This window comes from Chlorocebus sabaeus, chromosome 19 (assembly GCF_047675955.1).
Source record: "Chlorocebus sabaeus isolate Y175 chromosome 19, mChlSab1.0.hap1, whole genome shotgun sequence".
NCBI classification, from domain to species: Eukaryota; Metazoa; Chordata; class Mammalia; order Primates; family Cercopithecidae; genus Chlorocebus; species Chlorocebus sabaeus.
In genome coordinates, this window is record NC_132922.1 from 7,035,897 (window position 1) to 7,053,142 (window position 17,246).

At 46.2% G+C, this 17,246-nt stretch overlaps 1 protein-coding gene across 5 annotated transcripts in view; it reads left to right on the forward strand.

Moving 5' to 3' along the window:
• The window catches only part of EFCAB6 (EF-hand calcium binding domain 6), a 315,225-nt gene that overhangs the window by 57,835 nt on the left and 240,144 nt on the right, over positions 1–17,246 (forward strand). For 4 of the 5 annotated variants that reach the window (XM_007976025.3, XM_038007346.2, XM_073006632.1 and 1 more), the window contains one exon: positions 2,457–2,523. In XM_007976025.3, coding sequence (XP_007974216.3) covers positions 2,457–2,523 — 67 coding nt within the window. The remainder of the gene's footprint in view (positions 1–2,456; positions 2,524–17,246) is intronic. The other variant, XM_073006634.1, reaches the window with a different exon arrangement.

Here is a 17,246-nt window from a genome sequence, read left to right on the forward strand (position 1 = left end):
AATAGAGAACATAAATTTATAGACCTACCCCCATCTGTATATAACTACATTAAATGCAAAGGATCAAATATTTCAGTTAAAAGACAGAGATTATCGGACTAGATAAAAATTCCAGTTATTGACTTTTTGAAAACAGAAAGGATTAAAAAGACTAAAAGAAAAAGGATAGAAATAAGTATGCAATAGAAAAAATAAAAGAAAGTGTAACTACATTAATTTCTGGCAAAATAAATTTTAAGACTTACACATTCAATTATCATGTAGACCACTTAAAAGACAAAGATTGTCTGTCTAGATAACAAATAGTAAAATCCACTAAGAGAAAAACCTAAACCCAAACATAAAGAAAGGTTAAAAGTGAAAAGATTTAAAAAGACATACCATTCAATATTAATCTAAAGAAAGCTGGTGTCACTAAGTTAGTACCTGACAATAAATAGTCATAGGCTGGCTTCTCCTGAAGCAGACACTGAGATGGAGTTTGGGGAGCAAGATGTAGACGAGGGAAAACACCTGTAAAGGGAAGCAGGCTGAAGCAGGATTGATTAGAGGGAGAGGCTGAACTGCAGTGCGGACCTGACAAAGCCTTGACCAACTTGGCTAGAACTAGGCAGGAGGATGTGATTGGGAAGGGAGGGCTTCCTGGACTTCCAAGGCACTGGTAGTGTTGCATTGCTTCAGTTGGATGGAGGCTGGGGTTGAGTAAACAAGCATTTGTTTAATTTTTATTCTTTAATTCCTTTTTTTTTGTTTGTTTGAGATGGAGTTTCGCAGTTGTCACCCAGGCTGGAGTGCAATGGTGTGATCTTGGCTCACTGCAACCTCTGCCTCCCGGGTTCAAGTGATGCTCCTGCCTCAGCCTCCTGAGTAGTTGGGATTACAGGCATGCCCCACCACGCCCGGCTAATTCTGTATTTTTAGTAGAGATGGGGTTGCTCCATGTTGGTCAGGCTGGTCTCCAACTCCCGACCTCAGGTAATCTGCCCGTCTCAGTCTCCCAAAATGCTGGGATTACAGGCGTGAGCCACCACGCCCGGTTTATTCTTTAATTCCTAAATATTTTACAAATAGTGTTTTGTATCTATTGAATATATTATTAAACAGCATTTAAAAGATTACATTTAACGTAGCATTATAGATTTGAATTCCTGATCGGGTCCTATCTTTAACTTGGGAACAGAACCCCTCTGAGACTCAGTTTCCTCCTATGTAAGGAATTTAATCTCTGCTAAGCACTCCAGTGTCTTCCCCTTACCCTTTGAAGTCTAGACTCCTTATCATGGCCCACAAACTCATGAGCCTGGCATCTGCCTCTATCTGAACATAGCCTGCACACCTTCTCATTGCCCATCCAGCTCTGGTCTCCTTGGCCTCCTTCCTACTGACCCTGGGATCTGCTGAGCTCCTGCCAGTCAAGGGCTTCATGCCAGCTGCTTGTTCCCTTTGCTTTGCCTAGAAGGCTTCATGGCCCTTTCACCTTGTGGGCCTCTATCCAAAAGACACTTGGCCAGAGAGACCTGCTACCCACTCCATCCAAAGAGTCATCCCATCTTCCCCCATCTCCAATTTATCTCCCTGCCCATCTTTATTGTCTTCATGGCACCTGTTATTATTTCAGCTCACATTACTTGTTTGCTTATTTCCCATCCGTCACTGTCACCAGTACAGACGGTGTCTTGCTTAGCACCACGGCCCCAGACCTGGCAGGTAGGAGGCATGGATAGACATTGTAAAGTGGGGTCACCAGCTCTGCCTCCTCGTGTTCTCTTCCCACCCTCACCCTACCAGTTTGTCCCAAGGAGGGGCTCTGCAGTGGTTTGTAGATACACAGATAATGCAAAATAAAAACCAGTGAATAGGGACAAGCAGATGGAACCCAGGTACAGACACATTGAACCTTCACTGAGCAGCTGAAAGTGAGCTATTGAGGGGACGTAGAGCCCCACAGTGGTCAGATCAAAGTGCTGCAGCCACAGCAGAGAGGTTAGGAACTGGATGTGAACCCAGAGCACCTGGGTCTGACACTGGCGCCTGCACTTCCTCACATGTGACCTTCATTTTCCTCATCTATTACGATCCCTGTCAGTCTCCTCCGTAAAGCAGGGATGATAATGGTCCCAAATCCATAGAGCTGTTGAGAGGCTTAAATGAGATGAGGCTTGTTAAGGCTTGGGACACAGTAAGTGCTCATTAAGTGTCAGCTGTAATTATTTAATTTGCACGTACCTTAGGAGGAGTAAATGCTACTGTATTTCATTTTACGGATAAGAAAACAGGCTGGGGGAAACAAAGTAATTTGCCCAAGTTCATGATCCTGGCAGACAGCAGCTTGTAAGAAATACCTTGCATTTTAAAATAGATTATTTGGAAATCCTTGTAATTTTGATCTCTGCGTATCCTATGTAAACACTTATTTGGTTAAAATGTTTTAATAAAGTTTTTTTTTTGTTTCTAAGGGAAGGTGGGAATGAAATGAATTGCTGCCGCACGTTAAGAGAACTTGAAATCCAAGTGGGAGAAAAGGTAATAGAGATTTTAAAGGCACGATTTCCCCCCACCCCGCCCATCGTCAGCAGTAATTGTTAGCAGAGGTAGATGGTAGAAAATGAGCCACACCTCATCATCCGAGTTCTCATATCAACATTGTCCGACTAAATAGATCTTCTGATAACAAGCCAGGGCGAAAGCTTGCGTTCCGACTACTTTGGCTGTCTTGGATGGCATCTCTTTTGATGAGTGACACCAGCAGAAGTCCTGGAATATTAATTGCTTTTGTATTAACTTTAGATCATTATTAGTAGGGCTGCCTTTTCTGTCTTTGTCTAAGACTGAGCAGGTTTTTCTTTAGAAAGGGAAAACGGCTGCTTTGCAGCAGTCAATGCCAATCAAGAGCTGCATAGTAAAAATAACCAGTCAAACTCAAAGTGATATATACTTAAGTACTGAGTAATTTAGCCATGAAAGCTACTATGTGTTTAGAAAAAGAGCATATAGCATCATTCCTATTTGCTGATTGTGGTTAGATCTCACAGCACACAGCTAAGGAGGGGAGGAGATGATAATGTCATTCAGGGGCTGGAATCAGACTCCTTTTTAAAATGCATTTGGGCCTGTCAGTTGCATGAGCAGTTTGAGAATCATGGTTTAATTTATTTGATTCAATATGTTGGTTTGAAATGTGACAAATTTCCTTTCTTTTTTGCACTCTTGTGAGACTCATATATTTCATACTCAAAAATAGCCAGAGATGCACAAAATGTTTGTCTCAATTTCCCTGTCTGATACCATTAACACCAGAAAATTCATCTCAATATGATAGTTTCTTAGCATTATGTGTTTCTAAAAACCTGTTTCACTATAGTTGATATTAGTAGGAACCCAGGTCTGCTGCTTTTGCTGTGACCCATTTGTTATTCTGCAAGAAATTTGTCGTGCAATTGATATTACTTAGGGATAGTATATGTCTTTTCTCTCTTTAAACTGTGTTCATCATGATATGCTTCTGAAAAAGTCCACTGTTTATGACAATTATTACAGCAGCAGAAACATTGTTAAGGATCAATAATGCAACATGACCTTGAGTGTGGAGATGCAGACAAAGGCCAGGGTTGTAAATGGCCCAAAATAAGGCTGTGGTGAGCAAATCTCAAATGGAACTCCATCGCTGTCCATCCTTTCAGTTAATTTTTATCCCATCATCCTCCCCATGGAACACCCTGCTGAGAGTGCAAACCCGGGTAGTTTTCATGCAATTGCTCATGAGAACAAACAGGTGAAGGGAAAAGGTAACGCTTAGTACCAGAGTACTGGAGGGTTTTTTCTGCTGTGTGTTCCAGCCAGCACAGACTGTAACCCAAATTCTACCTACGACCCCAACCCTGAGCAGGCAGGGGAGGTTGGAGGAGACTAACCCCAGGACCCGGGCAGACCTGAGTTTCCATCCTGGGGCTCTGCCGTTTACCAGCCACGTGGTCTCAGGCAAGCCCTCATCGCTGAGTTTCTTCACCTGTCAGTGGGGATAACAGCCACCACCTTGACGTGCTGCTGTGTGGCTTAAAGAGATCCAGAATAAAGCACCTGCAACACTTAATAAATGCCAGCTGCTACTATTATGCTTATCCCTACAGTTTCCTTTGAAGTACAGGTAGGAACACAAATGAATCTCATTCCTTTCCAGCCCCTCCACCTCCAAATAAAGAGAACAAATCAGTACACCCCTCAACTGTGTGCTGGGTGCCGTAGCATGCTTCTAATGAAGACTCTGACCCTTCTAAAGGTCACACACTAATGTTGGAGACTGAGAGGAAGACTTAGGAATGATCTAAGTAAGCCTCTCTTCATACACATGTCATTGCTGGGTGATGGTTACAGTTTGGGAATGAAAGAATGCTAATTATTTTATTTTAAATATGAGTCCACGTGGCTTACTGGAGCCAAGAATGCATGCAGATGTCTCTGAATTTTTGGAGCCCGGCTCTGCTGATCCATGTGCAGACTGGCCTTCCTACAACAGCAAATAATTAGCAGTGGGAACCCCAAACCTTCCTACAACAGCAAATAATCAGCAGTGGGAAAACAAAACCTAATTGTTTTCTTCTGCAGTGAGCTTGGTCTAATGGCTGGTTTGTGAGCATCTCTCTTCACGGGCCCTCAGACCCTCCAGCAGATGCTCACATTCACGCTCATTATCCAGTTGAACCCTTTGGCTCTCTGAACGTCATTGTCTCTCTAAGCCAAGGGAGAAGGCCAGACTGGATGATCTCTGGGTCTCGTCTCTCCGTCTTTGGTGACTGTGCCCCATGGCTTCATGGGAAGAGGCGCTCTGTTTGGTGGAGGAGGCTCTGTAAGCCCAGGGTGGTTCTCATCGTGTCCTCTTCAGGATCCACCTGGTCCTGGCTCTGGTTTAATCTGCTCTCAGGTTCCACTCAACAACCACGCTAAGTCCTGGTGCGTTCCTCACTTGCTGTCACTCTCCTGGCCCTTGCTTTTCATTTTGGCCACAACCATGATCCTCTGCATTCATGTGGCCCCCGCTGTGTCCTTGCCTGAGCATCTCCTGGACTGGCTCTTGAGTCCTCTGGTCTTCAGCTTCTTTGTCTTCAGAGTCTCCTAGGAGCCAGAGGGATTTGTGGAGAATCAGGTACTCCTGGGCTGAAATGCTGCCTCTGCTGCTGCTGGTGGTGGGGTGCCTTGGATGGTTTCTCATTTGTTCTGAGTTTCCTCATCTCTAAAGTGGAGACAACAAAACCTACCTTTCAGGGTACTGACAAGAATGAATGTAAGCAAAGCCCCTGCATACAGCAGATATTCAGTAAATGTGAGTCCCTTCCCCCACTGATGGGTGACGCTTGTTCTCCTTGCCGAACACCACTAAAACCCTTGCTGTGGCCATTTTTATCTGCCACCAGGTGGCAGCCCCTTGGCCACAGAGATGTTTGGTTTTTTCCCTTATGAGAAACCGAAGGCTCCAACTTAACTATCTTAGAAAATAAGGAGCTTCTTATGTCACCCAAGAAGTCAGGAGGGAGTGGAGGCTAGGGTTGACTAACCTACCTACCTCTCTTTCTGGTCACCAGGAGGTTGCCACCACTTCAGGCAGATATTTTGATGTCAATTTTTTTTCAATGGGCCTTTTTTCTAATATGACTGTAAAAATAAGAGAAAGTCCCTCCCTGTGTCCCACAGCCTGGAATTATGCCCCACTCCTAAAGCAATCATGGGCAAGGGAATTGGTTCCTGCTAGCAGCCAGGAGCAACCTTGATCACCACCTGGTGTGGCCACTGGGTTCCCTCCTATGAAGCACATGGCCACCCAAGGAGGGAGGGCGGATGTCTGAACAAAATGGAAAATAGAGGGTTTTGTTAGAAAGGAGAAGTGGGCAGCCAGGCACGGTGGCACACGCCTGTAATCTCAGCACTTTGGGAGGCCAAAGCGGGCAGATCACCTGAGGTCAGGAGTTCAAGACCAGCCTGGTCAACATGGTGAAATGTTGTCTCTACTAAAAATACAAAAATTAACTAGGCATGGTGGTGCACGCCAGTAGTCCCAGCTACTTGGGAGGCTGAGGCAGGAGGATCACTTGAATCCGGAAGGCAGAGGTTGCAGTGAGCTGAGATCGTGCCACTGTACTCCAGCCTGGGTGACAGAGCAAGACTCCATCTCAGAGTAAAAGAAAAAGTAAAGGAGAGAAGTGAGTAGAGGTGAATGGATTTGGGAAGGCAACCGATGCATCTGCTACAGCTACCTACAGAAGGGACCCCTCTTGGCGGGTGGGGCCTTAATCTTATGGACACTAATGTAATTTTTCAGATTTTGCCAACTCTAGTAATAATAGCTAGCACTGAGCACTTACTAGGAGCTTTTCTAAGTGCTTTATCGTATTAAGTCATTTCATTCCCAGGTGAATCCCATGAGGCAGGTACCGTTGTTATCCCATATTGATATGGAGGGAAGCTGAGAACAGAGGTTAAGCAGGCATATGTTGATGCTTACTTTGCATTCAGCAAATGTGACAACTTGTTATGCCTGTAGTTAGACCCAGTCCATCACAGAGAGAAGTCTTTCTGTTCATCATCACCACAGAAGTCAATGGAGCCTTGTGTTCTAACCACAGAGTTGCCTTTCTGTCCACGGAGCAGAAAGGCATTTGGGCATTTGGGAATTTTCTTCCCTTTTCTCTCTGGTGTCCTGCCTTTCACATTCCTTCCACCTTGTCAGTCTTTCATGCACCATCTCTGCCTGCGGGGTCCCAGTTCCATCCTGTAGCGGTGGCAGTGCCCGAGACCTCAGACAGCTTCCTCACATTCTTCAGGTGAGGACTGCCAGGAGAGAAGGAACTTGAACAAAGATGCAGTGTGTTGCCAGGCTAACCAAGTGTCAGGTTTTTTACTCCATCTGTCATTTGTAACTCCTGACAAGAGGTGAAGATAGGAGTGGCTAAGACAGGAAGAAAATCCCATCTTACCATCTAAGGTGGGGTGAGGGCTCATTGTAAGCCCTGTTGAGGGAAGTACTGAGAAACAGGAAGCTATTCTGACCTGTGTGGGAATACAGTGTATGTTCAGAAGGTTGTGACTCTCCCCCTCAAAAAAAAAATATTCTTCACTGAAGACTGGAATTAAAGAATATATATTCAGTTAAAGAAGTATGAAAGGAAAAAGAAAGCATCCAAAGCCCGAGGCTGTTTCCTCTTGTACCATGTCACTACCCGAGTCAGGGAGCTCTCAAAAGAAAAAAAATGCTTGAAGGTTCAGGCACCATGATGCCAGAACATCTGGTCTACCCAGTCGGCTGTGACAAGCGTGTCTGTTGGACACCGAGTGATTTGACACCGGTTTTTATGGGATTACCCTGGTGCCTTGGAGGTGTGTGGAGATAGTCATTTCAGAAGCAATTAGTAAATAATTATAATTACTGAGCTGCTGGCTTGCTCTGTAATATCCTCATGAAGAAGAGAGAAAAGTGGTGGGGAGATTCATTCTCTTAAAGAGGTGAATTTTCTTTAAAAAGACACTTAAAAATTAAATATTCAAGGGCTAAAGAATCAGTTGTTAGAATCGCCACCATTTCATAAACACACCTTAATTTTATAACACTACATTAGTATGAATGAATAGACTAGAATGCAGTCTGTTTGCCTGACAGAAAGGCTGTGTCAAGCTCAAAATGAGGCCATTTACTAAAACATGCAAGCTCTTGGTTAATTCCTAATATTCCCCCAATCCTACTTTCATCAGCTCTACTTTGGTGCACTTGGTATTAATTGCCTATTGTAGCAGGTATTTGAACACATCTCCTCTTTCATCTGAAGAAAATATTAGCATATCGTAGAGCTGTTGGGACAGATTGTATCTGAGGCACTTTTTCCTCCCCGCAGAAAAGCCTATCAATCATAACTGAATATAGTGATTAATAATGTCACAGCTTTTATTCTTGTGTCTACGTGCATCTAAATGAAGAGTAGCACTTATATTTTGATCTAGAGAATCTCACACCACAAAATAATCCGTTGGCATTTTATTTAAAAATTATATTGAGAATACTTCTGCCCCAGGACCTATTTTTGGTTGCTCTATCATTAATTTATGAAAGCCTTCGTGAAGAAACTACAGCAAAGATTCTACAATATCAGAATTTGCAATTATTTCAGACTCAGTTTTTTTTTTGTCTTTCTGTGTGTTACAAATTAATAGTGCAAACACAAGATTGTAGGGGTAAATGTTTAAAGCAGCAGGGTGTGGGGGTACAGTCTGGAGCTCTGGCCTTAGCAAACCCGAGCGTGCATTTGAACACCAACAGAGACTCTCTGAGTGATCCTCAGCAAGCTAGTCTTGCCTCTTTCGAGACTTTCCCCATCTGTGAACTGGGTGAACAATATTGCAAGGTTTTCCTGGTGTTGTTGGCATTCTGTGTGAGAATAAATATAAAATGAACTCACCATAGTGCTGGGCCCATAGAAGTTACTCAACAAAATTAGGAGTTTGTATTTAGAGGACATAAAGCATACGAGTTCTTAGGTGGAAAGTTAAAAGATGGCTTGCAATCATCTAGGGCGGCAGTCCCCATCCCCCAGGCTGCAGACCTGTACTGGTTGGTGGCCTGTCGGGAACCAGACTGCACAGCAGAAGGTGAGTGGTGGGCAAATGAGCATCACTGCCTGAGCTCCGCCTCCTGTCAGATCAGCAGTGGCATTAGATTCTCACAGGAGCGCGAACCCTGTTGTGAACTGTGCATGCGAGGATGTATGTTGCATGCTCCTTATGAGAATCATCTAACTAGTGTCTGACGACTGGAGGTGGAACAGTTTCATCCTGAAACCATACCCCCTCTCCCCTGGTCCATGGAAAAGTTGTCTTCCACAAAACTGGTCCCCGGTGCCAAGAACGTTAGGGACCGCTGCTCTAGGATTGAAAGCTACCCAGGGAAGGATAAGAGGGCTATATGCTGAGGGTGCCCACATTTACATCTCCTTGTGAGGTCCCAGACTCACCAGTGTCCGCAGACAAAAACGTAACTCTTGACTGTCCTCCTGCCCCACCTGGAGAAGCCTTCCTCCCAGGTCAGTAAATGGTTCTACCACTCATCATTCATTCAAGCAGAAACCAAGGACTGGTCTTGATCACCTCTCCCTCACCAGTGCCCCTCCCATATCCAGGCCATCAGCAAGTTCTGTCTGCTCTATCCTGAACTAGATCCCACACCTGGACACTTCTGATCCATCCCCACTGCCATCATTATAGCCTAAACCACCATCGTCGCTGGCCTGTGCTTTGTCAGTGACCCCTTAGCTGGGTTTCCCATTGCCTCTCTTGCCCCTTACAATCTGCATTCCACATGACAGCCAGAGTTATCTGTTCAAAACATAAGCCAGAGCCTTCTCTGGTGAACATGCCCATGTATTTTGCTTGTGCATCGAGTAAACTTCAGTTAAACGCCCCAGCTTTCAGAGCTCTGCACTAGACAGCTCTCCAGTGAGATGTTTTTGACTACCTATCTAAAACTACATTTTCCATAACACGTAGAACATTCTGAAATGTTGTTTGTTTACTTGTTTATGACTGGGATCTGTGTTCTGTGGGAGCAGGCACCTTTTCTCTCCTGTTCACTGCTGTAACTTTGGTGCCTTGAACAGTTCCTGGCACCTGATATGCACTCAGTAAATAATTATTGTATGAATAAAGAAAGTTTTGTAGAAAAGTTCATATTCCTTGGAATAGCCAGGAACAATTGGGTGAGGAAGGTGATACTGGAGCTTGGATTTGGACCATAGATAGACTTGCAATGCACGTTGAGGATGGGGTGGGGGAAGAGATGTGGGGTAGTTTTCAGAATTGCAACCTGGCAAAGGAAAAGGACGTGGGGAGAGGGAAATGTGGATGTGGCCAGAGCACCACAAGGAGACAAGCCCTGCGGCTATTCTGTAGAGTTATGTTTCTCAAGGCAAGTTGGGACAGACGAGTTTCAAAAGGTAGACTGGAGGAAAAGACGCATGTGACGGCCAGGTTTTAACCCTTAGGCATGGGTCAGGAGGAGGATGATTGAAGGTTTCTGATGAGTGGGTTTTGATGTATTTAGGAGAGTGCTGTCAGCAGCGCCGTGGGTACATTTGCTGGGAATGCAACTGGAGTCGGGGTACCTGTTATCAGGCTTGGAAGTCATCGGTCACCCTCTTACCATCATGTGCATTTGTTGAGCACCTACTGGTGTTATGGGGACACCATGTGGTTATTGGGGATACAGAGAAGACTAAAGCCTGATTCTTGTCCTCTGGAGACTTAAAATCACCTTGGGAACACAAGCATAAGCAACACGTTATGATGGTTTAAAAGTGTGTTTATTGGGTGGTATAGCACCTAGATCAAGAGGAGTCAGGGAATAAGGCAATATAAGTTGCTCGTACCGACAACTGAAAGACATGGACAGTAAATTCTCCAAGACTTCGTAAGAGGAAGTCACCCGTACTGGCTACTGGGGAAGTACCCAGGGAGGGTGATTGATCTGAACTAGACCTTAGAGGAAGGGTGGTGTGTACATACCAGGGGCTCATTAAGTTAGGAATTCATGAATGAACAGAAGAAGGCAGGCAGGAGGGCACAGGGTGGGTGTTCTCCCAACAACTGGATCAATTTGCCAGGAGGAAAGATGTCTGCGGGGGTGAACGGGGAGGACGCAGGCATTCCCAGCTGAGTGTGCACTGAGTTAACTAACAGTCTTCCTTCCCAAACCTGCAACATATTCCACATTCTGGATCTCATCCACTCGAGTCACCAAGGCAGAAACTGGCCGCCACTTGGACTTTCCTTTCCCTCAGCCTCTACGTGCAGTTAACCACTAGGTCCTGTTGACTTGGTCCCTTAGAGCTGGCCCCAGCTTCTCCAGTGCTGTTCCCCTAGTCCTTGAGGATTCACAATGTACGTTAGCACAGTGAAGTCTCAGAGGAGGCCGCCGTATAGAAATCTGTTGAATGTTGCTGCAGTCGGCCTTTCTGTGCATTTATTTGTTTAGCTGTAGATCCAGAAGTTGCACTTGGAGGAATGCCATTTTGGGAAATGCTGAGGGAGATGACAGACAAGGTCTTTTTCTACTCTAAAATGTGATTCTGATCTAGTTCTTAGGTGAGGTGGTCTGTGGCTGGCTAGGCTCTTGGCAAAGTGCTATAGCCATGTGGCAGTACCCAGGATTGGCCCAACCTGGGAAGCTTTCCATGTAACCCAAACAGTCTTCTTTGGTTTGTCTTTCTCAAAGCAGCATCCTCTCCCATGAGGTCCAGACAAGCAGCAGGATGCTGGGTCAGGGTGGTGGCTCCTGATCTTCCAGGCTTGCCCCTGCTGGTGTGCAGCTCTGTCCTATGAGTGAGCTGAGGCCGGCCGGGGCTCTTAGGGGCCCCAAGATTCTTGGCCTGTAGCAGTTGAGGTGGAACACCCATCCCATGAGTGTGGGCTGGGTAAGAAAGAAATGAAAGAAAGGAAACATTTCTTAGAGATCAGCAATGCTTTTTTAAATTTAAAATTTTAATTTTTTATAGAGATGGGATCTTACTACATTGCCCAGACTAGTCTTGAACTCCTAGCCTTAAGCAATCCTCCTGCCTCAGCCTCCCACAATGCTGGGGCTATAGGCATGAGCCACCACACCCAGCCTGGCACTCTCAGAAGTCCCTCGGTATATAGATGGGGCACCTTTTATAGCTGTGTCATAAGTTCAATGCATAGCTAGAGTTTCTTAATAGAAGTCTGTAAGCTATACATTACAGGTAAGCATTTTAAAAATGAAAAACCGAATGTGGGGAAAGGTTCACGTGGCCTGTCGACTTTATATAAGCACAAGTTTCCCTCTTCACCTTGGCTGCAAGGAGACCCCAAACCAGAGTTTTGCTTCATTGTGTCAACTATGACATTTAGGTTTCTTTAGCTCATTTTTTCGGGGTCAGTTTTCTTTTCTCCATTTTTGTGGGTCTTATTTGGGTATCTTTTTAGGTAAGCTTGTTCGTTTTTTGGGTAAAGGCAGGGTATGCATATGTTCAGTAAAGAAATTCATAGTCCTTGGCCTATGAGGGCAACTGCCAGAGCAGTGAGAGCATCAGCCCAGAGGTAGGGAGGCGAGGCTTTTGTGAAAGGTGAGCGATGCCCGACCCCCCCTTCCCGCTAGTCCCTGGATTGGACGTTTGTGTTTATGAGGTTCTGAATGCAGTCTAATTTTTTCCTATCTGGTTTGGCGCATCTCTACCAGCTGGTAAATAGGAAATGTTCACGGTAGGAAGCCAATACTCTGCAGAGTGTAAACAGATGGAATCGATATAAAGTGACAAGTTAGACTGTGCTATTGAGAATACAGAGCCAAAACTAAGAACATAACAGTCAAGCTACTTATTTCGTTCCAGTTCATTTAGTCCTGAATAGTGCTTCATATCTGCACAGCTGTGTTGTTCTTTTTCCCTTCCTTTCTTCTGGGTTGATAATGACAATTTCAAAGAAAAACTTTAATTAAAGATTTTATACAAAATAGCCAAAAGTAGAATAATAAGGAAAATGAGCATTGATGTGTTTATTGTAAGAGAAATCCTTTTTCATGGTTTCATTTCAAATCTGTACTTCTTAAATTTAAAATGAATTTAGTGGTGGAGACAGAAAGGTGCCAGACTGACAGCCGTGGGTGCTGAACTCTTCCGCTTGCTGCCGAGCCAAGACGTGGGGGTGCCCGAAGCCCCCTCCCCTTGGGGCTCAGTCTACAGGCAGGCGGGTGGGATGCGGTTCCTGACCCATTCTCTTAGAAGCCAGGCAAGAAAAAGTGGCTCCGAGTGAGGAGCTGCACAGAAAACAGCTACATGGAAGCCAATAAGAATGAAATTGTAGAAGGCTTAAGTTCCTCTGCAGGTTATACTGTGGCCTGAAGAAGCCTGGCCTGCCTCCGGGAAGGGCCACATCAGCGCCAGGCCTCCAGAGGGATTGTTTTCCAGGCAGAGTGGGAATTCTGGGCTTCAGAGAGGAAATATTCGGCCTTTTCTCATCTTCTTTAAAGCCTGGGTGGTCAGATTTATTTGAGTTCACAGTTTTCCTTCCTGGAGCTCAAAGTGCTATAAAAAGAATTTTAAACAAAGAACTCTGGAGTAATAATAGCATCCATGGTTAGCAGTTTATGGAACCATCTGAACTCAGTGGGGTACAAATATGAAGCAGTTTGATTTCTTAGCTCTCAGTTTTCTCCAACAGACACTGCTGAATCTCCTTCTCTCATCCCATAGGAGTATCTTCGGCAGATCTGGTGGCTCTCTGGTCACATTTAGGTCTAAACCGGTCCAGTGCAAGCGAGTTCAGTTTAAACCTCAAGTGTGGGGCTGGTTCAGCATGCCCTTCTCGGGTCCTCCCAACCTGAGGGCCCTGGAGTGGATAGGGCCTGCTCACTGGCTGTACCTCCCTCCCTCTTTCTGCTTCCTGTCTTCCCCAGATCATGGGGTCTGTGATGAGGGCTGGGGAAGGAGAGCATGTCTTTCTCCCCCTTACCTGGGTCCTCTCTGGGAAGCTCTCCTATAGGGCCCATGGGGAGTAATTAGGACGGTGCTTTGGGGGCCTCTGAACTTCCTGTTGAGGAAGATCAGCCCTGACTTAGCCCCCTCTGGACCACTTCAGCTCCCACTCCTGGTGGTCCAGCTCATTTCCTTTGGTTGCTTGGGTCCCCTTCCCTGATGAGCAGTCCATTGGGAACAGGACAGCTCAAGCTTTCTACGTTTCGTGGTGTCCTCTTAACCTATGGGAAATTCACAAGTTCCGTCCATACCAACAACAGGTGTTCAGGCTGCTTTCATCTGCTGCTTCTGCCCTGCTCTGCTGTCTCTGTCTGAGTCTCAGCTCCTCTTCCCAGGTAGGTGCAGAGCAGATCACTGAATCCACTGGGAAATGAGATGCCTGTCTACCCTTTTTGCAGGTTCCTGTCCTGTCTCTACAAGGATTGTCTTGGCTTGTAGTCTCCCCACCTACCCACCCACTCATCCATCTACCCATCTATCCGTCATCATCCATCTACCCATCCATCCACCCATCCAACTGTCCATAGCCCTTCCATCCATTCATTCATCATCCATTCATTCATCCATCTACCCATCTGTCCATCATCCACCCACCCATCCATCTGTCCTTAACCCATCCATCTATTCATTCATCATGTGTCCATTCATCCATCCATCCATAACCCTTCCATTCATTCATTCATCATTTATCCCTTCATCCATTCATCCATTTACCTATCTACCCATCATCCACCCACCCATCCATTCACCCATCTGTCCCATCCATTCGTCATCCATCCATTCATCCACCCACCCACCCATCCATCCATCCATCCACTTAATAGTTATTCACTGATCCAGGCCCTGGTCTTGGCTCTGGACTCCTGCCTATTCAAGACCTTCCTCCATCTCTAGGCTTCTGTTATCTTAGTCTGGGCAATGGTGCTGTGGAGGGTGAGGGGTGAAGGAGGGACTAGGGTTGGGGAGAGTAATGCTGGTTCAGCCACTTAATATTCCCCAACATGGGTGTGTGGTTATTTGGAACTCTACCCTCGGCCTTTGATGCCAGTCAGCAATTCTCATTTCACCACCATCTATTGAACGTGTTCCATGTGTGAAGCACCTGCACACATGAACTTCTTTCATCTTAAGCACACACCACATACCTATATCCTTATTCGTTCTCATTTCACAGGCAATGAAGCTGAAGTTAGAGGAATCAGGCCGCTTTCCCTAGGTTACCTGAATAACAGGTGCAGAGCTGGGATTCGAAGCCTCATTTCAGAGCCTGTGACTAGTCACTACATCATTCTGCCCTTCAGGTCGCTTGTGGAGAGGAAGGAGGCAAAGAGGCGATTTGATACACTGGGATTGTCCAGTGAGGGTCGCTCCAGCCCAGAGCAGTTATGTGCCTTTCAGTGGGGCAAACCACCCTGCCTGAGAGAGGGTTTATTTTCCCCACTCCCTGGCTTTCATCTTAAAGGTCAGACAGTCTCTGCTACTTGTAGTAACATTTATAATTCCGTCCTTCATCAGTTCACCTAAATCTTTTTAATTGAATATTTTAAGTCTTGCTATTACTTTTTACAAAAATTTATTATTTTTATTTTTAGTGATCACTTCCTCCTTTTACTTCACTCCTATGTGACTTGGGGCTTCATTTCCTTGCTTTAAATGTTAGGTAACGGGTTTGGCTTATGCAGCCGCACTTTGGAAATTCAGAGCTTTCTCTCTTGCCTTCCCTAGCCTTGCTCTCCAGGCAGAAGAGCCCGGTGGGTTTAGTCTCATGGTCCTCCCCTAGATCACTTGCTTCAGCCATCATGCCAAGGTCTGAGCAGCTACCCAGACCTGGCTCTAAGGACACCTAGAGGGTCAGATACTATCCTGCTCCCAGGCTCTGCAGTGCTGCAGTGGGGGCCGGGGCACAGTGGAGGGGCCGGGGTGCAGTGGGGGTGCCAAGAGGGCAGCACCTGCTCAGGCACAAGGCTAGCATGTGGCCCCTAGCAGGGCTCAGGGAGCCAGGCTGGAATCAGCGCCAGGCTCGGCGGGGCAGCGCAGGGTGGGGCTGGGACCAGGTCTCTGTCCAGGAGAGGGGCAAGAGGGTTGAGACGAGACTCTCTGGGACCACACGGGCCCATTTCCTGGCTCTGAGCCTTTAATTTAAGGCATAGTTAGCTGTTGCTTTGGTTTCCTTTTAAAATCTTCAGTGCTCTTCCTCATGTTTGTGCACAAAGAACTCCCCTGAAACTTCCTCACCCACTCAGATGTAAGTAAGTGAGGGTGGTGTGTAGGGTGGGGGAGTGGAATATGGGTCACTGAACTTTTTCCATAAAGGGCTCAGGAGTATATATCTTCCCAGCTATTCCACTCAGCCCTTGGAGGGGAAAGCAGTCCCTAGATGATATGTAAATGAGTGGGTGTGGCTGTGTGCCAATACAATTTATTTGTGGATGCTGAAATTTGAAATTCACATAACTTTCGCATGTCATGAAATATTAGCCGCCTTTTGATTTTTTTTCCAACCATTTAAAAATGTTAAAACCATTCTTAGCTTGCAGGTGTACGAAATCAGGTGGTGGGCAGTAGTTTGCCGCACCTGGAATGAAGGTAGTTAGGTCTCCATGGGTAATGACGTCAGGTGATACTTGGGGCAAGATGTTCTTTTCTGAGAGGCATGCTGGTTCGGAGGGAGGCTGCAAGAAGCAGGGACCTTTCCCCTTTTGTTATCGGTGCAGCGGTTTTTCCCTCTCTTGGTGGATTTGGCTCTCTGAGCACTCCTCCCGCCAGGCGCTGGGGATTTTAAGTGTAGAATGGAATGACAGGTGAGCAGGGGCCAGGCCTCCCTGCCCCCAGGGGAAGGAGCTAGTTACCTAGTGCAGGCAGAAATAAACCAAGATGGCAGGGTGGAAGTCAGGGTTCCACCCCTGGCTGGATGGAGGGATAATTAGGAAAGCCAGAAGAGAAGATACCGAATCCCACCCCAGAGTGGACAGTGGCAGGGCAGGGAAAGGCCACAGACATGGCACGCAAATCCACTCTGCACACGTACTTATGGGCATCCGCTGCATCCGGGCACTATTCCGAGCCCTGAAGATATGGCAGCAAACAAAACCAACTTCCTGCTTTGTGGAATTTACATTTCAATGGAGGAAGAAAGACAATAAACAGCTACAGAAATAAATAGGAAATAGTCCAGGTGTTGATGAATGCTAAGAAGAAAAATGAAGCAAGTGGTCAGCAGAGGATGAAGGTGCGCTTTCGAATAGGCGAGTGAGGAAGGCCTCAGTGGCAGCGTGGGATGGAGACCTGAACGAAGTCAGAGAGGGAGGCGTGAGCAAACTTGGTGCATGTAAGAAAGAAGGAAGAGGCCCCATAGCTGAGGCAGAGTGAGAAGGGGCGGATAAAGCAGGGGTCAGACCGTCTATAAATAGGAGCTCACAGCGGGTGAGAAGAGCCCTAATACCCTTGCGAATTCAAAGTCGTTCATGGCTGGAGCCCGGAGACCGTGGTTGGGCGGGTGGCGGGGCCGGGGGCGCACAGTCACTATTGTCGGGGGCCTTAGCTTAGCCATTTTATTCCTCCTCCTTACTTTTTTCTTCTCTCCTCCCCTGTGTGGGACAAGTCTTGGACACCACGGCCCTAACTTTGTTGCCTTTGATAAGCCTTACCATCTGCAGCTCAATTCTTCAGCCCTTGCCAAACTTCAGTCTGACAAATGATAAGATCCTTGGAGACGTCCCTCTG